Genomic DNA, 23,140 nt, shown 5'->3' with positions numbered 1-23,140 from the left:
ATTGTATGGGAGAGATAGAGTGTTCCTGAAGGGAAATTCAATTGGAGGGTGAACTTGGGCTTGTAGTTCCTGGACCCGGTCCTGCGTGATTGAGGAGAGGTTGCGGATCAGGGCGGTACTGTGCTTTTATCGCTCGGTAGTCATTCCGCGCATTGCAGCGCAGGGCTCTTTTCCGACAGTACCTATTGCCGAGATAGAGACCGTGGAGCAGCCCATTGGTGATGCAGAAGAGCCGATCGGCAATTTGGTTTTGGATTGCGGGGAGATGATTGGGGTCGGCAACTAAATCTAGTGCCGAGATAGTCACTGATATGGGGTAGTTGGCATTATGTAGCTCCGAAACCATTTCCAAGGATTGTTTTCTCAGGTTGCTTAGCCTGCTAAAGAGTTGCAGAACAACTTGGGATACCCCCTGGCCTTCATCACGCAATCTATATGCCTCAAAGCACAGCCTTCAAGCCCATCGAGGTGGCATTAACCTTTACTGACCGCCATCCACATGGACTCAAGGTTGCTACATTTATATCTACCACTTCAACAGATGAAAAAGCTAAAATAAATACCATTGTAGTATAGTTCAAAACCAATAGCCATAAGAGAAAACCAAAGTCCCACTGGAAAACCAACGCTAGAAGCTATCGTTCATATCTTTGCGCATGAAGGTCGTGCACGTCTTTTACACAGAAGCCAATCCTATCCGGCTCTTTTTTACGCTTTGCCAATTCTGCAGACCAGGTCCTGCCCGTCGACCGAGTCACCCTCCTTCACAAGGAGACCGGAGACCTTGCCGCTGTGAGGAGCGGAGATGACCATTTCCTAGGGAGAATTAGCAACTGTGATATAACAGAGAAAAGGGAATATCTTACCATCTTCATGGCGCTCAGCACCGCGATCGGGTCACCCTTCTTCACCTCGTGGCCGTCGTGCACACGGATCTCAACCACAACACCGCTCATGGGCGCGCCGACCTGGCTGCTGTCGGCGGCGTCGGCCTTGGGGCGGGCGATGTTATCGACGGAAGCCTTCTGGTCATCGACGCTGACCTGGCGGACTTCACCGTTAACCTCGTAGAAGACCTCACGCTGGCCAGTCTGCTCGGAGAGCGGGCCGATAGCCAGAAGCTTCAGGATCAGGACCTTGCCCTTCTCCAGCTCGACGTTGAACTCCTCGCCAATCTCAGGCTTGGCCAGGAAGAAGCGCGTGGGGAGGACGGACAGGTCGCCGAACTTCTGCACGAACTTGCGGTAGTCCTCGAACACCTTGGGGTACATGGCGTAGCTGGCCACGTCACATTCAGTCGCGGTGCCGAACTTTTCGCGGATCTGGTTCTTGATTCCGACCAGGTCCAGAGGCTCCAGGTACAGACCGGGACGCTTCTCGAGCTTGCGGCGGTCACGGAGAGCCTTGGAGCGCAGGGGCTCAGGGAAGCCACCGAAGGGCTGGCCCATCAGGCCCTCGAGGAACTCCAGGACGGAGCCGGGGAAGTCCAGCTCGCCGGCGCGCTCGATGACGTCCTCGTGGGTCAGCTTGTTGGAGACCATGAACTGGGCCAGGTCACCGACAACCTTGGAGGTCGGGGTAACCTTGACGATGTCACCCAGCAGCATGTTGGCCTGCTCGTACGCCTTCTTGGTCTGGGCCCACTGCTGGCCCAGACCCAGCTGGCTGGCCTGGAAGATCAGGTTGGTCAGCTGGCCGCCGGGGATCTCGTGCTCGTAGACCTCGGGGTCGGGGCCGGTCAGACCAGCCTCGAAGGGAGAGTAGAGAAGACGGAGCTGAGCCCAGTAGGTATCCAGGGCGCGAACATGAGCCGCGTCAAGCTGGGGGTCCTGATCGGTGCCGGCAAGCGAGGCCAGGATGGCACCGATGCTGGGCTGCGAGGTCATACCGGACAAGCTGTCCGTGGCGGCATCGACAGCGTCAGCGCCAGCCTGGGCGCAGGCAATCATCGAGGCCACACCGGTACCAGCAGAGTCGTGGGTGTGGACGTGGATGGGGAGGTCGGGGTAGCGCTCACGGATGGCGCCGACCAGCAGACGAGCAGCCTGGGGCTTCAGAACGCCGGCCATATCCTTGATACCCAGAACGTGGGTACCCAGCTTGACGATACGGTCAACCAGGGAGAGGTAGTACTCGAGGTTGTACTTCTTGGCGGGGTTCAGCATGTCACCGCTGTAGCAGACGGTGGCCTCGACAACACCACCGGCCTGTTGAACGGCCTTGATGCCGACCTCGAGTTGGTCGACGTCGTTGAGAGCGTCGAAGACACGGAAGATGTCAACACCGTACTTCTTGGCCTGCTTACAGAAGTGGTAGATGGCGTTGTCGGGGAGGGAGGAGTAGGCCACACCGTTGGCGCCGCGCAGCAGCATCTGGAAGGGAATGTTGGGCACGGCCTTGCGGAGCTTGCGCAGACGGTCCCAGGGGTCCTCGTATAGGAAGCGCATGGCGACGTCGAAGGTGGCGCCACCCCAGCACTCCAGACTGTAGGCATTCTGGAGAGCGTGGCTAGTCTCGTGGGCAATGTTGAGCATGTCGATGGTACGCACACGGGTAGCGAGCAGCGACTGGTGGGCATCACGCCAGGTGGTGTCCATGAGCAGGCAGCCCTTGTTCGCGCGCACAGCCTTGGCGAAGGCCTCGGGGCCCTGAGAATCGATGATCTGCTTCCAACCCTTCTGGCAGGGCTGGGAGACGTCGATAACGTTGCCCGAGGCATCCTTGAGAATGGGCTTGATGATCTCGCCCTTGAACTTGGGCTCGCCGATCTGGCCCTTGATGCTGCTGCCGTTGACGGCAACGTCACCCAGATAAGTAAGCAGCTTCTGGGCTCGGTTCTGAGAGTTGACCAGAGCGAAGAGCTCGGGGGTATCATCAATGAAGGTGGTCCAGCAGGTACCATCGATGAAGGTGGAGTGACTCAGCAGAGAAGCAAGGAAAGGAATGTTGGTCTTGACACCGCGGATACGGAACTCGACCAGGGCACGCAGCATCTTGCGGCGAACAATCTCGTAGGTCGAGCCACGGCACGTGCACTTGACCAGCATGGAGTCATAGTGAGGGGTGATGATGGCACCGGCGAAACCATTACCACCATCCAGACGGACACCGTTACCACCGGCAGACCGGTAGACCTCGATCTTACCGGTGTCGGGAGAGAAGCCCTTGGAGGGGTCCTCGGTAGTGATACGGCACTGAATGGCGAAGCCGCGAGTAGAGATGCGGTCCTGAGTCAGACCGAGCTGCTCCAGAGTAGCACCGGCGGCAATCTGGATCTGGGCAGCGACGATGTCGATGCCGGTGATCTCCTCGGTGATGGTGTGCTCGACCTGGATACGAGGGTTGATCTCAATGAAGTAGTAGCGGTTCTGCTGGTCGACCAGGAACTCGGCGGTACCAGCGTTGCGGTACTTGACGGACTTGGCCAGTTTGACGGCATCGGCCAGAATCTTGTCACGGGTCTCGACGGGGAGATCCTTGGCCGGAGCAATCTCGACGACCTTCTGGTGACGACGCTGGACGGAGCAGTCACGCTCGAACAGGTGGACGACATTGCCCTGGTTGTCACCGAGCAGCTGGACCTCAATGTGCTTGGGTTTGTCGAGGAAGCGCTCGACGAAGACGGTGCCGTTGCCAAAGGCAGTGCGAGCCTCGGAGGTGGCACGCTCGAAGGAGTCGCGCAGGGAGGCCTGGTCGCGGACGACACGCATACCACGGCCACCACCACCGAAGGCGGCCTTGATGATGATGGGGAAGCCATACTCGTCGGTGAAGCTCTTGACATCCTCGTAGCGCTCGACGGGGCCCTCCGTACCGGGAACGACCGGGACCTGGCACTTGATGGCCGCCCGACGGGCAGAGACCTTGTCACCCAGGGCGTCAATGGTCTCGGGGGTCGGGCCCACGAAAACGATGCCCGCCTTCTCGACCTTTCGGGCAAACTCGGCGTTCTCCGAGAGGAAGCCGTAGCCGGGGTGAATCAGGTGCACGCCGTGCTCCAGGGCGATCTTGATGATCTCTTCGCCGGCCAAGTAAGCACCGACGGGGGTGTACTGGCCGCGCTTTCCGATCATGTAAGCCTCATCGGCCTTTTGACGGTGCATAGACAGGCGGTCCTCGTGGGAGAAGACGGCGACCGTCTGCAGGGACAGCTCGTGGGCTGTACGGAAGATACGGATGGGAATTTCACCACGATTGGCTACCAGGATCTTCTGGAAGTGCATGATGGTCGAGTTGGCACGCAGGCGCCGGTGGACGGAGTCCTGGTGGTGCTCCGAGTGGTCCTCGATGAACTCGACATCGTCGATAGCGTTCTCCGGTTGGCGGTGTGGGGCAGCCATGATGAAAGGCGGGGTTGGAGGATGAGAGGGAGAGAAGAGGGTTATTTACACAGAATCTGAAGCACAGAGTCAGCCAATTCCATCCAATTCGCCCGCAATGCCGTTCAATCGCAAGCGTGCCGGAGTGACTCACCTAGAAGCTTGCACGAAGCTGGCACGAAGCTCTAAACTCCAGGCCGATCTCGGCAGAATGCAGCGCAATCGCTTGCACCAGGGATGGGTATAGGTAGTTTTCCCCGGATAGCTTGCAAGGAATTGGAAAAATGGAGGAGCTCGGAGGACGAAAAGGAAGGGGAGGGGCCAAGATAAAAGGAGGGGTGGAGCAGATAGGATCACGAGGCGATCTGCAGATGCTGTTTCCGGGGGCTTTGACTCCCGCAATGAGGTAACACGCCTCTCTTCACCGGTACACCGTTCGACTCTTAAGGTCGGCCCAGGATTCTGATTGCTTTTTTTTTTTCTGTTCCTGTGCTCCGGCGGGGCTCCTTATGTATTTCTATTATCCCCATTCCAATGATATCCCTCCACGCTCACTGAACCCCGGCGACTTCGGCGAGATCTTGCTCGATGATCTCATCGAGCCTACAACCCACATCTCGATGTGATCGGGTGGATTAGGCCCAGGACAACCTCGGGTCCTCGGGTCCTCCTCCAGGCTCAGCCCTAGTTCGACGGGAGTGCCAGGATCGCCTACTCACCCGCCAGGACGGATATTGACGGGAAACCTGGAGGGTCCGGGGGAGACTCGGAGAACTCTCGACAGATCCAACGACGAACTCCACGGACCAGCCAATCAAGACCACCAGTTAATCACGCCGCGCTGGTCCTCGCTGGACCTGAATCGTTCACCTCGGGGAAGCTCATTCCGACTCCCCATACTCCGTCTTCTTTTCCCATTTCTAAACCTAGGAACCTGCTCCGATTTTGACTCCGGAGTTTGACTCATGCTGGGATCTCTTTGCCCCGTAGAGACCGTACGGTCCCGCGAAGGTCCCGCAGCTCCGTGAATTTTTTGTGTCCGGTCATGTGTGCCAATCCCTAGAGGAAGGGATCTTCTCATTTGCTCCGACTACCTACGAACTTACGACAGCGCAGCCGTTCTCGCGGTGTCTCCTTCCGACTGACCGCGCAGGGCGCAGGGCGCAATGGCGAGACAATGGCGGGACACGTTTCGAAATCTAGACTTCCCCTTGCTCATTCCCAACTTGGCTGGTCTCCCGTATGACATATCCTCCCGGTCGCGCTGGTACAGCCAAGCGGGGCCAAGTAAATACCAAGGACCTCGGCAAGCAAAGGTATGATTTTATATGTAGACGTGAAATCCCTGCGGTACTCATGGTCATGCTCAAGAATGCAATGGGTCACCGCAGGGCCCAGAACCACCTTATCCAGCTCTCTGTCTGGACTTTGATGTGTCCGAGGTACTCCTACATATATACAGTAGCCTTCTACTATAGGCTATATGCCTGCTCCCGATAAGCACCCATGAATATCGCTCAATCATCGCCCGAGATTTCTTATCTCAACGCGTTATCCTACAGTAGACGTCACCCATCACCTTGCATCCACGTCAACTTGGCTTGCTGTAAGTTCCGATTTTCGCTACTTGCAGGGTTGGAGATGGCGATTGCGGGGAACCGAAGATGGAAGAATTCACTCCCACAATTCTTCGAGTGGGGCAGAGCTGATGTACGTATTGAGGTCTGTTACGCCCACGTAGCTCATCTTCTGCACGGGGTAAATATATCCCCGGACTCTGGTCTGTTCCATCTCAACAGTCCGGATGGGGACTACATATGACTATTTAGATGCTACGATGTACCCGTGACTCGAAGAATTAAAAAACAGACCCAAGACCCAAGGTTGCAGCATTTCGTCGCCTGCGCAGCTCCGCCGGCCAAGACGTAGGCCGGTTGCGATGCGAAACCTACCGGGCTGGGCACTTTCCTCCCTCGCGGTTCTGCAGACTATTTGCACGGAGGCAAATAGTGACAAACGACGTACCTTGGCGTCTTGGCAGCATAAGAATCTTCATCGGATCGTCCTTGGGAGTCTGAAAATTGAGAAAGTGACTACGGTGAACAGAGGGGGTTCAGTTGAGAACGCAATGCCATTACTGTAAAACCACGGCCCAGGCCGGGTGAAAAGATCAAAGCCTATCAAATACATTGGAGTAAAAGGAAAAAAGAAGAACCAAATTAACGGGCATGAAGTCCCTCCACACTGGCAGCGATCTGCCCGTCCCCGTCTCATGTCTTTTGCTCGCACCAAGAGGTCATCACGTCGCTTTATGTTACACATAAGAAAAAGAAAAGGGCAAAGAATCAGAGGGTCTAGAATGCACGGTAGCCGGTCGCCTGCGGGGTGATGCCGTTGGCTTGACCGTACGGCATGGGGCTGGCTGGCGGGGCGGGGCCCTGGGTCAGCATTAGCCGCGAGCCGCCCAGGATGGGAGTGTTGTCCTCCTCGGTCTGGTGCGTCTTCTCCTTGGACTTGCGCTCCTCGTTGTCCTTCTTCAACATCTCGATGGTGCGGGTCTGCTCGCAGAGGAAGTTGATCATGTACGGCATTGTGAAGTCGTGCAGACCCTTGCGCCATGAGATCTCCATGATCACGTCGGGGCGGATCAGGTCGTAGCAGGCATAGAGCATGCCCACGTAGCACTCGCGACTGCCGATGTCGACGAACTATTTTCGCGTTAATTGGATTGCGGAAGGGGTACCGAAGGAAATAACTTACGTAGCGGAGGAGATCCTCCACCACCTCGGACTTGGCGGAGATGGCGGCGGTCTCGATGGCGTCCTTGTACAGCTTGTCCTGCTTGGACAGGGCAATCGACTTCTCCCAGCGCTTGTTGTTACGGTAGATGCTGGCAGCGATCTGGCGGAAGAAGATGAGGTCGTGCTTCTCCAGGCGCTGGGCGAGATCCACGGCATCGAAGTTATCGTAGTTGTCCACGGAGTCGCGCAGCGTCTTGTAGTCCTCCTCCTCGATCAGCAGCTCGTTAATGGCGTCGTTGACAGCCCGCTTGTTCTGGGTCTGAACGTTAAGCAGGAAGGGCTTGATCAGGGGGATATTGTCAGAGCTCTGGAAGATGCGCACGACACGGTTGACATCGACACGCGGGGTGAGAACCTGGAGCAGGTCGGTGATGAGAAGGGGCTGCTCCTGCAGGTAGAAGTTCAACGCGCGGTAATAAATCTCCAGGTTGGCAACCTTGACGACGATGTCCTTGAACGAGTGGTGCTCCCAAGCATCGGCAGCACGCTCCATCATGGCCAGGGCGGCGTTGTCCCACTCGTCGTAATGGCAGTACAGGAAGACCAGCTCGGGCCAGAGGTTGGCCTCCTCGCAGGCACGAATCATCTTGGGGATGTTGATGCGGGACCAGAAGAGCTTCAAGTGCTCCATCACACGGTCGGGGTGGTACTTGGTCAGAGCAATGCCCAGCTCGGTGAACATACCCATGTGAGCACGCTCCAGACCGAGACCAGCCTCCAGGACGGCAATCAGCTCGTCGAAGTAACCGTTGCGCTCGTACTGGCGAACCAGGGCCTGCAACTCCTCGGCGTGGACAATGAGGTTGAGACCGCAAATCTGGGCAAGACGGAACTCCCTCTTGTCAACGCAGGCCTCGTTGACCTGCTTCCAGACCTTGACGCTGTTGGCCTTGCGGGCACACTCAACGGCAGCCTGGTAGTCCTCGAGGTGCACCAGGGTAGTCGCCAACTTGGCCCAGTTGGAGATGCTGGTGAAGAAAATTTTGGCGGCCTGGTGGTAGCCCTCCTCGTAGGCCTTGTCACCAGACGCCTCGATGTTGGCGACATTGGTGGAGCGAAGGAAGTCCTCAAGCTCGGGAAGCTGATCCAGACGTGCGAAGCAGAAGGCGAGAGCAGTGTCAATGGCCGGCTCCCGCAAGGTCTTGCGGGCCATGCGGAGGAACTTGACGAGGTCCTCATCCTTGCCGGCGTGAGTGGCAGTCTCAATGACCTCGTTGTAGTTGGACGGGTCACCGGCACGGATATACGACTCGATCGAGTCGGAGATACGAAGACCATCGAGCTGGGCCTTGGCAACCTTGCTCCAAACGTCGGGCAGCTCAACGCGCTCAGCGAACTCCTGGGCGCGGTCGATACTGACGATGTTTTCGACGAGAACGTTGACGGCGGCGAGGTAGTTGTTGACCTTCTTATAGATCTCAAAGGCCTCCTCATACAAACCAACGCTGATACACATCTCGGCGATCTCATCGGCAGAGAACTCGTTCAGCTGGTGAATGTAGTCCATCAGACGACCCTTGTCGGCCTTGGCGGCAGTCAACATCAGCAGGTTCTGCAGGCTGGTGTTGTCGCTGAAGGGCGAGGGCTCGAGAATGATCTTCTCGAGCAGCTCGATGAGCTCGCCGGGAAGATCAGCTTCGAGGAAGCACTTGACAGCGACAGAAACCTTGTCGGGTTCAGTGGACTCCGGGACGGCAGTGGCAATAACCTGGTCGACGAGAGAGCGGCGGTGGACGTTGTTCTCGCTCAGAACGAAGTTCCAGATCTCGGGGTCGGCACGCTCAACGAGGTACCGGGCTTGGGCACGGTACATGGAGTTCTCGTTCGTGATACTGATCAACTCCAGATCATTCTGACCCTTGTGGTACGCAATGTACGCCAAGTTGGGGTCACGCTTCTCGCAGTACTTTCCGACAGTCAAGGTGTCGTACATGTCGTTCTCCTTGAGGAACTTCTCGGGGTTGTTGTTGCTATCGATGTAAATCTTCGCAAGAGCATTGTAGACAGCCTGCTGCTGGTTGCCGGTAGCAAGGGTAGCCTCGAGGAAGGGCAGGAGCAGCTTGAGACGGTTGCGGCTCTCAACCTCATTGACAAGCTCATCGATAGGGATCAAAGAGGGATCCACGCTGCTCAGGAGGCCCTTGATGATGTTCTCATCACAGTCGACATCAAGCAGACCACCAATGACAGCAGGGGCGCGGGAGGGGTTGACACGCTGTACGTAAACCTCAATAGATTTGAACTGCTGGTTTTGGTAGAGGTAAAGAACCAGGTCGTGAATGAAGTTGAAGCGGTCGCAAACGATGATGAGAGGGAGCTGTTCAGTCAAGTGGGCCTCCTTCAGGAAGTTTTTGACCTTCTCAGCGTTGTAGTAGTTGCTCTCACGGCAAATACGCTCGACCTCGGTGATCTGGTTCATGGCAGTGGCGGCCTCAATGTACTTGAAGTGCACCTCAGGGTCCTCGCTAAGGTTGACAATGCTGCCAAGGTAATAGTAGAGACCCTCGGCAGTACGGTACTTCTCGAAGAGATCGATGAGACGGTTGGCACCAAGCAGATCAGAGAACTTGGTAGCGACCTGGACAACGGACTGCAGGTTCTGGCGAATGTTCACCTCAAGCATGGTGTCCAAACACTCAAGGGTTTGCTCAACAGACAAACGGCCGAAGTAGCTCATCAACCACTCGGGGGTCAGCTTGTCAGTGCGGACAATGTTGCGCTTGATTACGGACGGGTCGTCAGTGTTCTCCAGGGCGCGCTGGATGAGACCGGCATTCTCGCAAAGCTGCGAGATGCGAGGGCGGTCGTAGTGGGAGAAGATCTCGTTGCCCAGAATAGCGTCCGCAACCTGAGGGGCGTTGACAAGGTTCATCTCCAGGAGCCGGGTCTGCAGGGCACCCTGCTCAGGTTTGTTGTCCTTCAGGGCATCCAGCAGGAAGGAAGTGGCCTGCTGAATCATGTTCTGGGACAGGAACACATCCACAACCCGGTCGAGGTCAACAAGGGCACCGCTCTCCTCGTTGGCAAGTTGGGTAGCAAACTCCGCACCCTTCTCGGGGTTCACCCGTACGATGTGCTGCAGGAGCTGGGTGTAGTCGGGCTGGTAACCCACTTGCTTGGAGTACTCGAGGATCTTGTCGAATTGGCCAGTCTCGGCGAAACCAGCAACAACCTTATGGGGGATGTTGGCCTGAAGGTAAACGCTCAGAGCCAGAGGCATGTCGTAAGGCCGAATAATGTCTCCGAGCTCCTCGGAGGACTCCAGCTTGTTCTCGCCCATCCACTTCTCCAGCAGGTGCTTGCGGTTCTGTTGCAACACAGGGCGAACCAGCTCCACACTCTCGTATCGGTTCAATGAGCCCTTGTCAAGTAGCATACCGAAGTACTGCAAGATGACCGACATCTGACCGGTCTGAGGGGCGTTCTTGAAGCGGTTGATAGTCTCGGGGGTACGAAGGAATCCGCGGGGAGAGTTGGCAGCGACCTTGGCGGCTTCGGAAAAGTTGCCCGAGTTGATGAGTGTATCGAATTGTTGCTGGTAAAGGTGATCGGCCCCGGGAAGTCCGGCCCTGGAGGCAAGCTTAACGGCAAGACCCGACATGGCGGGATTGTTCATCAAGTAGTCAATAATCGTGCTCTCGTCGACACTGACCGCGAGTACCTGACCCTTGCGGTTGACACCAACCAGGCCCGCACCGTCAGTATCCGCAGCAGTCGTGAAAATCGTCTCGCTGGAGATACGATTCATGAAAATGCATGTACCGGTCTCGAGATCATAGAGGTGGATGAACCCGTACTTGGTGACAAGGTAAACCACGTCGTACTTGGTGGAAACCTGCATCGCCACAGGGAAGTCATTGACAGCTTCCTGGGGGAAGTACACCTCCACGGCCTTCTTCTGGAATCGCGGGTTCGGTTCTTGGTGGTCGATCTCGGCAATCTGAAGCTTGGCACCGGTCGGGGTTCGGACGGCGAAGGTGAAAAGGTGGTGGGGTAGAGGAGAGCCCTCAACGTTAATGTCGGCAAAAGCAGCAGCGTGGCCCTCAATGGACTGGGAGATCCCGCGCTCTTTCGAGTAGAGTTGCATCGATCCCACAACACGACCCTGCTGTTGACTGATACCGACCAAAACCATCCATTTCTCCTCGGAATTGACGCGGTAATTGATAATTTGGCACCCCTAAAAATAGCACGAATTTCAATTAGCACAATTGAGACTCGCATAAATCCATTGAACACGGGGCGCACATACAGACAGGTTGGGAAGACGATCGAACATCTTGACCGGGTTCTGCTGAGTGGCATCGTAGACATCCCAGTGGTAGACGGAGTTGTCCGTGACGAGACCCAGAGACTTGTCGCTGAACCACTTCCAATACACAATATCCTCGTTCATAACGGCCGACTTCAGCTTTTGCTTCGCCTGGAGGTCGAAGATCTGAATTGTTCGGCCTTGAGCCTTGAGAGCGATGATGTTCTTGCTCCAGTGCATGATCGCACTGTCGGCATTGATCGGCCGCCGCATGACCTCATTGTTGTTTTTCAAGTCAACAATGATGACTTGTGGCTTATCATCCTCGTCGAGTTTCTGGCGAACGCAGACATAGTGGTCGGATTCGAGAGTCTGTTTACGCGATGGTGCTTCATTAGCCGTGTCCTGATCACCGCTTGTTTGGTCTAAGGAATTGATCACTCACACATTGGTTGAAGCCGATGGAGTTTGGCTAGAGCGCGGAGCAGATATCAGTAAGGAGTCTGGATGGCTTGGGGCAGTTTTCCGGCGCGACCGGGGTATCCGTCGCGCATCGGCAGCTGGTCGCGAAGCCGCTATTCAGAGGAGGGCGAGAGAGGTGAGACATACCGAGATGCCAACATTGGTCAACTGCAGAGGAGTCAGCCATCAGTATTCAAGATCCAAAAGATCGCAAGCAAGTGAAGCGCGACGTACATTGACCAGTTCTGTGAACTTGATAGGCAGCGGTGCCATATTTACTTAGGCCGCAGCACGACCTTGACCACCTAAGGAAACGCCACGCAAGGAAACCGAATTTGAAAGGAGAAGGAGTGATAAGAAGAGAACCAGTAAAGAAGGAGAAGATGGGGGGAAGACAGTGAGGGGGTAGGGAATCTGAAGAAGCGGAAGTGACCTCAGGAGGTCCGCTGTTGTCGTTGCTGAGGTGTCGCTTATGGGGCGTCACGTGAGACAGGGGCACGGGGCTGCGTCATTGAATGAGGAGATGCAGTACACTGCAGAAATATCTCGAACGAGATGAGGGATGCTTTCTCAGCTACGACGCACATTGATGCGTATTTTACCTAGGTTCAATTTCCCTGGGCAAAGATTCCATGACGGCTGTCATATACTGTCACCAGAGCCTCGATTCCAGTACTTCGCGTCTCTTCCGCAGCAATTCCCCTTCAACTATCCTCATTCCACGCGGATGGATATTGGCGAGTCACTGACAAGTCCCCTTTGGACAATTTCCAGGAAGATCATTTGAGCAATGCACCAGGAGGTACTCTACATGATTAACTTGCGGTCCAGGTAGTGAAACACGCTCGGGAAGGTGTTTCAAGGTTTGTGTACGTTTCTCAATGGCGGATCCACCAGACAGGCCTGTACATGCCACCCATTTCCATCTCCTGGAGTTCGAGATGTTGAGCTCGGAGCATTAATAAAGGTGATCCGATATAGGCTCATCTACTATGATATACATACCTAGATCCAATTCCCCTGCTTGCCACCTGGCATCGGATCCTTTGCAGTGATAGGGGGACGTGGGACTTTTGTACCCTCTTGGCAGGCATTCCACTCGCCTCACCTCCGCGCCCCTGTAGGCCACGCGAAGTTGGTTCCATAAAACAGCTTGTGTATGCATATCAAATGAGATGAGGCTCGATGGCATTTTGAATATCTAAGTTACTTACAACCCGGCAAAAATGGGTCAACGTTGCTTCCCCCGGTGGCGCTCTGAGCCTACGTCTTGATACTGCCTGCTCCCAAAGCGCCATTGGAAGATCTTGGCCCTTCTCCAACCTCTCTATCGGACAACGTTCGCTGTGACGGGTCTGTGGCTTTCACAGACGCCTGTTTTGAATTTATTCCATGTCGAATGATGCTCGCACCATTGGCTCTCCAACACCGAGGTCCCAATATCGCCCAATCGACCATCTCTTCCCCAGGGCAGCCAAGGCCGAAAGGATCTCGGGGTCAGCCTCTCCCCGCGCTAAGCCATCATCCAAGATCGTTATGCGGGATACATATCATATGGCATACAGGTATTGGAGGGGCACGGATGGCCGAGATGCTTGGCACCATCTTGGCCTGCCAGCGGAGTGGTATACCCCCGCGTGGTCTTTCGGGACCTGTCTGGGGTTATCGGTACATCGTTATAGACCACGAAGACGATGCGGACGGACGATGCGGGGTTGTACGGTACTAGAGCGCATATAAATAGACAGTGTGGATCGGGGTCATGATCCGAGGCGGAGGATACAGGATTAACTCGATTTCTTTGTCTCTTTTGTCGTGGAATAACCTTCTCAGAAATACATCCATTCGGGCTATGAAAAAAGACAGAGCCGAGAAGACTGTGCCCTCTTTTTCTCGAATATCATATCTTGTGTCGAAGACCGAATCTTCTTTCTACAGCTCCCACAAACATCTGTCTACATCTTCCGAACGATGTCTTCAAATGAAAGGGTAGAACCAATCGCCAAAGGTATTCTACCCACCGCCGTACAATTCTTCAAGGATCTCTTCATCTGGAAACAACGCGTTGAAGTAGTCAACGGTTTCAGCGAGACTCACGCAGAATGGCAGTCGCCAGAGCCCCTTAAGAACCCCATCAGTCTGATGGCTCAACTCTCCGCTCGAGACTGGCTCTTTTTCTTGGACGGACTAGCGGCATGGACTGCCGATGCTTTTGACTTCCATGCGCTCTCTATTCAGACCAAGAAGCTTTCTGACTACTACAACCGATCCAAGACAGACGTGAACACCGCCATCACTCTTACCCTCCTCCTCAGAAGCGTTGGTGCTGCTCTCTTCGGGCTGGCGGGGGACAGGTATGGCCGTAAGTGGCCAATGGTGGTGAGCATGATCGTTCTTGGAGTGTTACAAGTTGCCACCATCTATAGCCATACCTTTCAGGAGTTCTTAGCAGTACGCAGCCTCTTTGGTCTCTTTATGGGAGGAGTGTATGGAAATGCTATTGCCATGGCGTTAGAGCATTGCCCGTAAGTGCTTAACCTTGCGATGAAAAATGTTCAGACTAATGTGCTTTCCACCTAGTGTCAATGCTCGTGGCCTCATGTCCGGGATCCTACAGCAAGGATACTCTCTGGGTTATGTGTTCGCCGCCTGTGCCAATCTTGGCGTTGGTGGCTCAACGGATAGCTGGAAACGGTGTTTTGGATTGCAGGTAAGTAAGCAGTACATAATCGAATGATGCAGCGCTAAACTAGCATCCTTTAGCCGGTATTTCTATTGGAATTGGTCTTCTGCGTATTGCATTCCCAGAGTCGAAGCAGTTCCTCGAGGCCAAGAAAGCCGGCAAGCGAAACGCAAGCGCGGCTGAGTTCTGGAAGAAGACTCAGTCCATGGTGGGCAAAGAGTGGCGCATGTGTGTTTACTGTATCATCCTCATGTCATGGGTGAGTTCGAACCATTACCCAAATACTATTCTTGTAATGAAATCTAACCGAACTACTCTTGGCGACGAATAAGTTTCTTGGAGACCTCATCTGGAGAGATCCCATTAGAAAAATGGAATTTTTTCTCCATGGCGCTTTTGGTATGTTGTGGTATTAAAAGGAAACACACGCGAGGTAGTGAGAGCAAGGGGTATGCAATATAAACCCGGAGATCCGGAGTTAAGCGGGTTCATAGTTCCGGAACGCAAGAGGCATGGTATGCTTCGACAGTTGGGATACCATCCCATGCAACCAGAGGCAGTCAAAGCTTGAGTAGATAATTTAGTATTTCTTCATTTGCACGAAAATGACTAAAGTTATGGAAACACAGTTGAGAGCTGTCTATCATTGGCAGTTGGAGTCGAGACGGTGATGTGGGGCAAACGGCGTCCCGAACGGCTTCGGCATCGCTATCATCTTCCGGAACACAATGTGATTGATCAACACAAGCCATGAGAAGTGTCTTGGATCTTCGGATTGCGATCGCAGATGGAATTTATATTTAGCGTAATATGTCCAAATATCAGTTGCCTACTCATGCATCTTGTGATACATAGCAATTGCTAATTTGCGCTAGGGATTCTCGGCGGCGGCACCTTTGCATATTCTCGGCACGTTCGGACTTGAGCCGCTCACCAACGAACTTTACCATCTTTCCTTTCTAAATTATAACGACAAGTTAACTCTCAAAAGCGCTATCGAGCGACGTTGTGCTACCTTAGTATTTTTTCTAATTGGACAATCCCCGCTCCATTAGGTGTGGTTGCTGGATGAAATTATGATCTACGTCATGACTTCAAACGTGCCGTATTGCACCCAGGTAGCAACGGTCTACGCATTCTACAGTGTAGTATCTCCTACGATTAGTTGATCCAGAAACATGGAAAATAGCGGATTGTCTTTGGAGATCAATGACAGGACCAATGGAGAAAGCTTGTAATGCGACCTTCAAGCAATCTAGTTTCCGTCCCCACAAAATAAGGTCCTGTCTCCTCCATTAAGAACCCGTTGAAGGGTAATGGATACAGTGAACTGGGCTTGAAATCTACGTCAGGTGCCTTTCCAGGAATCGTTCGGTGCGGTGATTTAGGCTCCATGTCTCCTGCAGGAACTCTTTCACTCTTCACACGCCCTCATCACTTTGGATACATGAATCTTGAGACAAAATGAGGCCAGGATGTGTCGCATACCTGTGCCTCGGCTTAGCGATCGGCATTGCGCAGGCGATAAGGAATGGCACTAGCTCCGAGCCGGTGACATTGACGGTTGCGAGAGAGGGAGGGAATAAGTCGAGCCCTTTGCTGTTTGGGGTGATGTTTGAGGTAACTTAATTGTGGCTGCTACTTGAATCAAATTGAAATACTAATTGGTGAAAACCACCAGGAAATGGATCATTCCGGTATGTTGAATACCATGAAGCTAGTGCATGAGCACTAACAATAGCTTATCCAGGCGATGGTGGTATCCATGGACAACTGCTCCAAAATAACGGCTTCCAAGGCACAAGCCTGGGAATGACTTCCTACGCACCGGTTGGAAATACCGAGATCTCTCAGGACACATTAAACCCCGTGAGCGACGCGATCACGTCTTCCCTTAAGGTCTCAGTGCCGGACAACGCTACAGAATACGTTGGCTTTGCAAACACCGGATACATGGGGATCCCGGTCATGAATCACACGTATAAAAGTTCATTTTGGATGAATGGAAAATATTCGGGGACTATCAACTTGAAACTCATCGGATCTCAGAGTGGTATTGTGTATGCCGACCACAACCTCACTGTTGAGAGCACCGACTCGGCGTTCAAGCAATTTAAAACGTCATTCAACTCCAGTGCATCTCCGAATGGGGATAATGAGTGGCATTTGACTTTGGATGGGTCCAAAGCGGCCGGTAGTTCATTGAACTTTGGCTACATACAGTTATTCCCACCAACGTATCAGGACCGAGAGAACGGATTACGAGATGATTTGGCGACAGTTCTTTCGCGCGTTAATTCCACCTTTCTTCGGTTCCCCGGCGGAAATAATATCGAGGGCTTGGAGATCGACACAAGATGGAAGTGGAACACTACAATTGGGCCTCTAGTCGACCGGCCCGGCCGAGAAAGTGACTGGTTCTACCCAAACACGGATGCGCTTGGCCTGGATGAGTACCTGTGGTGGTGCGAAGATATGAAGATGGCACCACTCCTGGCAGTCTGGGCTGGAAAATCCTACGGCGGCATTGTGTCTGGGTCTGATCTTGATCCCTTTGTTGAGGACATCATGAACGAGATGGAATATCTTTTTGGAAGTGAGGAGACCCAATACGGGAAGATGCGTGTTCAGAATGGTCGCAAAGAGCCTTGGAAAATCGACTATGTGGAAATTGGCAATGAAGATGATCTCACCGGTGGATGTGACACTTATCCGGATCGTTTCACCCAGATCTACAATGCGATACACGACAAGTACCCAAACATCGCGCTCGTTGCTTCTAATGGCAACTACTCGTGTCTGCCGCCGGCACTTCCAGAGAATGTCATAATCGATCTGCATTTATATCGTCAGCCGGACGACTTCGTCGCTCTGTTCAATCAATTCGACAATCAGCCCCGGAACCAGTCAGTCATGGTCGGTGAATACGGGTGTCGGAATACATCGAGTGCTCTCGGTGACTACTGGTCCTTCATGCAGGGCAGCTGCAGCGAAGCTGTCTATATGATTGGCATGGAACGAAACAGCGATATCGTGCAAATGGCAGCTTATGCGCCGCTATTGGAGCATTTTGGATTCATATCGTGGTCGGTAAGTATTTCTACCAACAAGGATAATCTCGATGACCGGTACTAATTCTTCCCACAGCCCACCATGTACGGCTTCAACTCAAGTCCCGAGTCAATCACCCCCTCAACGTCCTACTACGTGCAAAAAATGTTCTCATCCAACAAGGGCAACACAGTTCTTCCAGTGAACTCAACAGCAGACTTTGGTCCGCTTTACTGGGTGGCTACGAAGACAGATTCGAAGTACTACGTGAAGCTCGCAAACTACGCATCTGATGAGCAGAATGTCACTGTCAGCATTCCGAAGACTGAGTCAGGGAGATTGGAGATGCTGTCTGGCTCCCAAAATGAAGGAAACCAACCTTACAATGTGACAGTGTTGCCGGTGACCACGAAGTTGAAGGGCGATCATGGGAATTATTCGGTTACTATGGCACCTTGGGCTGTTGCAGTCTTGGTGGCGATGTGATATATGATTTTGAGAGCCAATTGAATGCTATCAATATAGGGAGTGATTCAAGGTGTTGAAAATAATGTAAATTTAGGATCACAGTCACTTCCTTACCGCAGGGATGATCGAGTCGCAGAAAATAGCGCAAGTATTGTCCCGTGAACTAGAATGCAGCCAGCTTAACACGGTCGAATATGTATGTGTTGAAACCAGACATGACAGGAAAGAGGAACGACGATTATGAGAACTGAAAATTGACTAGTGCATTCATATCCGTAATATTCAGCACTACCCCGAAGAACGTCTGATCGGCCCAACCGAGCTCTAACACAAACCACCCCAGGGAAACAGATAACCAAGCGGCATTATACCAATGAACGATACAAAATAGATGGCTGAAAACCTGGGTGTATTTAATGTTTTCACTCACTGAGGGAAAATAGGCTTTTGTGATTGGACAAAGATGAGGGAGGATGATGACGGAATACTCCTTTGGACGGTCAATTTCTAGACGGCTTCGCCGTTCTTAACGGAACAAAAAGTACGATCGAACCTTCACCGACATTCCCAATAAAATAATCCGAAGATAACAGAAGTGGAGATTGAGGAAGAAGTTCTGGATTTGTTTTAGATATGCGAGACTTTCCTTGACTTCCTACTTATTTAGGTGTGCAATCAATCTATGCTAAAGGCTCCCAATAGGCAACACGCATCAAAATTTCCAAATAAATTCCCTTATTTAGCGGGGACGCGCTATATATATCACCACATTCCTCAGCTAATATATAGGTAGATACTTTACGGGATGCGTGAGCCTCAATGAGTCTGGATTACGAGGACGATCATTATAGTTCCTACCACTTTCCATCCGAGGTACACTAAGAGTGGCTAATACGTATTTCATGACTGCGAAAATAAGCTTAGACCCAGCGAGCGCAGTTCTAGCAGAGGATAAGTGTTTATTTACATCGTGTTGTGAGAGTTGTGAAGATGAGGAATCTGTGGTGGTTATTGGTCGATCACCCGATAAATGCCCGACCCCCTTCGCTGGGCATTTTTGATTGCGAAGTGGGGCCATATTTTACGCATAAGACCCATTTTGGCATTGGAAATCAGGATTATAGAATACTATAGTTCACAGACTCGTCTATGATTGGTTATGGGAGGATAACTATGGTAGTGGGAATCGTGGAGCCTACACCCCCTCCCCAATAACAAAAGGCGGTGCATACAGCACTAAGGACTATGCAAACATAAAAACCGAGGGGAAGCCGGGGGGGGGGGACCTAAGGTTTACCAGGCTCCCGAAGGCGGCTTCATCGGTGATTGTTTTCTCTCTAGTTTATAGTACAAAAAATGACATGAGTGATGCAATGTCAAAGTTCTCGGACTACTATGAGGGAATCAGGGGACACGAAGCCGGCCTCTAAGCTCTGGGGAATACCGGGGATTCTACTCGCAGGAAATTTGGGGCTTTCTGGGGATTTCTATTGTTGGGTTTGAAGCAAGGAGCGGTAGACCCCGACAGTCTCCACCGGGTGGGTCACGTCCGATTCGGTCTCGGACAATTAGCGGGTTGTAAACATTCAGTCGGGGAAATAACGTGGTATACGGAGTAAACTCTATCCTTGATGGGCTTCCCCAACCCCGCCTCTCGTTTCTTTAGGGAGGACGGCAAAGATGGAGTAAGTATTTAGGCGGCCAGCTCCATGCGCCTTCAACAGGCATGGTCGATCGTATCTTATCTTCAACTAGACCGCATTATGAGGAGTTATTTAGCAACAGTTGCCAGTTTTGTGCTGTGTGCTGATGTTGCCGTATTGGCGGCTCATGATGGCACAGCAGCGTGTCCAGGATATCAAGCGAGCAATGTGAAGACACAGCATGGCGTCGTTGTCGGCGCTGATCTCACACTTGCTGGAACAGCCTGCAATGTGTATGGCACCGATTTGGACAATCTTAAATTGGAAATTGAGTATCAGACCGGTAGGATGCAGGGCCCAACGAGATTTATTGCTGTGTTCCCGTCACTGACAGTCGAGGCAGAGTCCCGAGTCCATGTCAAGATTTACGATGTAGCCGAACAGGTCTACCAGGTTCCCACCTCAGTCCTAACACCTCCCAAGAGAACAAACGTCGATCCATGGATGTCAGACTTAAACGTCTCCGTCGAGCAGAATCCATTCTCGTTCAAAGTGACCCGCAGATCCACAGGCGAGGTTCTTTTTGACACATTCGGTCATGCCTTAATCTTTCAGTCGCAATATCTCCGGCTGCGCACAAGCTTGCCGGACTCGCCTAATCTTTATGGCCTGGGGGAGAGTACTGATCCCTTCCGCCTGCAGACCGATGACTATATGCGCACACTCTGGTCTCGCGATGCCTATCTCACCCCTCAATATACCAATCTGTATGGCAATCATCCCATCTACTTTGACCACCGTGGCCGCCAGGGCACGCACGGGGTATTTCTGTTAAACAGCAATGGAATGGATATCAAGATTAACCAAGATTCTGATGGTCAATACCTTGAATACAACACCTTGGGTGGGGTTCTCGACTTCTACTTTCTGGCGGGTCCGACTCCGAAAGATGTGGCAGTTCAGTATTCCGAGGTTGTTGGCAAGGCCGTCATGATGCCGTACTGGGGGTTTGGCTTCCATAACTGCAGATATGGCTACCAGGATATCTATGAGGTAGCCGAGGTCATTGCCAACTATAGTGCAGCCAATATCCCGCTTGAGACGCAGTGGACAGACATCGGTATGTCATATGACTGCATGACCCTTGTTTTTCAGACTCAGGCTCAGAGATTATATAGACTACATGGACCTAAGAAAGGTGTTCACGTTGGACCCTCTCCGCTACCCTCTACACCTCGTTCGCGAAGTCGTTTCCTACCTGCACAGTCATAACCAGCACTATATCGTTATGGTCGACCCGGCCGTGGCTTACGCTGACTACCCTCCATTCGAGGACGGCGTCCAGGACGGCGCCTTCCTGACTAATCCAAACGGATCAATCTATCAAGGTGTCGTCTGGCCTGGCGTTACTGCATTTCCTGATTGGTTTGCCCCCAAGACGCAAGGATACTGGAATGGCCAGTTCTCTACATTTTTTGACCCAGACAGTGGCGTTGACATTGACGCACTATGGATTGACATGAATGAAGCCTCAAACTTCTGTGACTGGCCGTGCGCAAACCCAGAGGCGTTTGCGCAAAAAAACGATGACCCCCCCAATCCTCCCGCTGTTCGCCTATCGCCGCCACGGCCTATTTCGGGGTTCGGGCCGAATTTCCAGCCCACATGTGTCGCCTCAGTTTCATTCAATGTGCACGCAGAGACATATTCTGGAGAAGATATTTATATTCTTGGAAGCTCCCCTACTTTGGGAGAAGGAGACATTCACAATGCTGTTGCTATGAGCGCAGACAACTACCCAGAGTGGGAGGTTACCGTGCAGATGCCTGACAATGAAACATTCACCTATGAATATGTTCGTAGGGAGTCAAACGGCAGCTGGATCTATGAGAGCAAAAACCGCACACTTACCACAGGTGATTGTGACGATGGTGTGCAGACGGTCTCTGACAACATTACCACAAGCTCTGGGCCACAAAGGAGGTCTCCTAGCTCTCGTTTAATCCCCATCGTAACCTCCCCAGCGATTGACGATGTCCTTCAGAAACGAGCTGGCCCCATGCTAGGCCTACCTGGAAGGAACCTGATCAATCCTCCATACCATATCAACAACACTGCCGGGTCGATCAGCAACTTGACGATCCGGACGGACCTCACTCATTCTAATGGTCTCAAACTGTACGATACACACAATTTCTACGGCAGCATGATGAGTGCTACTAGCCGCGACGCTATGCTTAACCGGAGGCCGTCCGTGCGGCCACTAGTGTACGTGTGTCTGCATGAAAAGTAGTGAAATCGTCTACTAATGTGCGAATAGTATCACGCGATCCACCTTCGCCGGCGCTGGCAGTAAGGTTGGGCACTGGCTGGGAGATAATAACGCTGATTGGGACCACTACCGCTGGACAATTGCCGAGCTGCAAGAATTCGCCGCGCTCTACCAGATACCCATGGTGGGCAGCGACGTCTGCGGCTATGCTGGTGTGACAACTGATACTCTCTGCTCTCGCTGGATCTTCCTTGGCGCTTTCTCGCCCTTTTTCCGGGATCATCAGTCGATTGGTACACCGCCGCATGAGTTCTACCGGACTCCTATGACTGCTGCCGCCGCCAGAGCGGCCATTGACATTCGCTACCGCCTGCTCGACTACACCTACACTGCCATGTGGATGCAAACACAGACAGGTGCGCCGATGATAAATCCGATGTTCTTCGAATACCCCCAAGATAGCAACACGGTGGACCTGCCATACCAGTTCTTCTGGGGATCGAGCATCATGGTGGCGCCTGTCACGGAGGAGAATTCTACTACAGTATCTATGTACATGCCCGACGACCTCTTCTACAACTTTTTCACCGGTGCTCCCGTCCATGGACAAGGTAACACTGTCACACTGACTGATATCGGGTATGACACTGTACCTCTGTACTACAAAGGAGGCAGCATCATCCCGCAGCGTGTCGCGTCTGTCAATACGACGACACAACTGCGTCAGCAAGATTTTGAAATTGTGATTGCTCCCGATGCATCGGGCCAGGCGTCGGGCACGTTGTATCTCGACGACGGTGACAGCATTGAACAACAACATACGTCGTTAATCAACTTCGATTACCACAGCGGGGAGTTTTCGATGAGTGGGAAGTTTGGCTACGATATGGGCAGCGTGGTGATCAGCCATATTACGGTTCTAGGTACACAGGTACAAAAACATGCTGTTAATATTAAGATGACGTGTGAGCATCATGAACGATTTAACTAGGTAGGTGAGGGTGGGTCTTTTCCTTGCAAGGGAAAGCCCCTGGGAAAACACACACTCTCTCTGCAAGCACGGGCTCAGCTTATGACAATGCGGCCAGCAGATTTTTTTGTCCATAGGATGAGCATTCTTCTGGGACCTTCAGCATAAGCGAAAACCCCTTGATAAATTGGTCACGAGAAATACAAACCCATCGGCCGA

General features: G+C 52.8%; 5 protein-coding genes across 5 annotated transcripts; 3 read left to right on the top strand and 2 right to left on the bottom strand.

Annotated features, from left to right (window-relative positions):
- Positions 1-590: 590 nt before the first annotated feature.
- N7498_006478 (pyruvate carboxylase) lies at positions 591-4,358 on the bottom strand. Its single transcript, XM_058453540.1, has 2 exons — positions 867-4,358; positions 591-816 (listed from the first exon to the last, which is right to left on the bottom strand). Exons 1-2 carry the CDS (start codon positions 4,338-4,340, stop codon positions 709-711), a joined length of 3,582 nt encoding a protein of 1,193 aa, XP_058307731.1. The 5' UTR covers positions 4,341-4,358; the 3' UTR covers positions 591-708.
- A 2,135-nt stretch (positions 4,359-6,493) lies between these two features.
- Positions 6,494-12,241, bottom strand: N7498_006477 (uncharacterized protein). Its single transcript, XM_058453539.1, has 6 exons — positions 12,069-12,241; positions 11,982-12,002; positions 11,818-11,844; positions 11,373-11,744; positions 7,080-11,300; positions 6,494-7,027 (listed from the first exon to the last, which is right to left on the bottom strand). Exons 1-6 carry the CDS (start codon positions 12,105-12,107, stop codon positions 6,674-6,676), a joined length of 5,034 nt encoding a protein of 1,677 aa, XP_058307730.1. The 5' UTR covers positions 12,108-12,241; the 3' UTR covers positions 6,494-6,673.
- A 1,564-nt stretch (positions 12,242-13,805) lies between these two features.
- N7498_006476 (carboxylic acid transport protein) lies at positions 13,806-14,848 on the top strand (the record flags this gene model as incomplete). Its single annotated transcript, XM_058453538.1, has 3 exons — positions 13,806-14,359; positions 14,415-14,544; positions 14,588-14,848. The coding sequence occupies 3 exons, from the start codon at positions 13,806-13,808 to the stop codon at positions 14,846-14,848; spliced, it is 945 nt and encodes a 314-aa protein (XP_058307729.1).
- Positions 14,849-15,981: 1,133 nt separating this feature from the next.
- On the top strand, positions 15,982-18,054 carry N7498_006475 (alpha-L-arabinofuranosidase A; the record flags this gene model as incomplete). The annotated part of the gene is made up of 4 exons (XM_058453537.1): positions 15,982-16,137; positions 16,199-16,214; positions 16,268-17,607; positions 17,665-18,054. 4 exons carry the CDS (start codon positions 15,982-15,984, stop codon positions 18,052-18,054), a joined length of 1,902 nt encoding a protein of 633 aa, XP_058307728.1.
- Positions 18,055-19,799: 1,745 nt separating this feature from the next.
- On the top strand, positions 19,800-22,942 carry N7498_006474 (alpha-glucosidase; the record flags this gene model as incomplete). Its single annotated transcript, XM_058453536.1, has 3 exons — positions 19,800-20,799; positions 20,858-21,947; positions 22,000-22,942. The coding sequence occupies 3 exons, from the start codon at positions 19,800-19,802 to the stop codon at positions 22,940-22,942; spliced, it is 3,033 nt and encodes a 1,010-aa protein (XP_058307727.1).
- Positions 22,943-23,140: the final 198 nt, after the last annotated feature.

This window comes from Penicillium cinerascens (genome assembly GCF_028974065.1).
Source record: "Penicillium cinerascens strain IBT 15544 chromosome Unknown contig_6_segment0_segment0, whole genome shotgun sequence".
Lineage (NCBI taxonomy): Eukaryota > Fungi > Ascomycota > Eurotiomycetes > Eurotiales > Aspergillaceae > Penicillium > Penicillium cinerascens.
This window is presented reverse-complemented; position numbering and strand designations above follow the sequence as displayed.

Excerpts from the sequence above, each read along its gene's own strand:
- N7498_006477 (XM_058453539.1), bottom strand. The coding sequence starts at position 12,107 with ATGGCACCGCTGCCTATCAAGTTCACAGAACTGGTCAAT. Across the intron at positions 11,845-11,981 it reads TGACCAATGTTGGCATCTCG|CCAAACTCCATCGGCTTCAA; the intron begins GTATGTCTCACC and ends TCCGCGCTCTAG. Across the intron at positions 11,301-11,372 it reads ATCGTCTTCCCAACCTGTCT|GGGTGCCAAATTATCAATTA; the intron begins GTATGTGCGCCC and ends TGCTATTTTTAG.
- N7498_006478 (XM_058453540.1), bottom strand. The coding sequence starts at position 4,340 with ATGGCTGCCCCACACCGCCAACCGGAGAACGCTATCGACGATGTCGAG. Across the intron at positions 817-866 it reads TGCTGAGCGCCATGAAGATG|GAAATGGTCATCTCCGCTCC; the intron begins GTAAGATATTCC and ends AATTCTCCCTAG.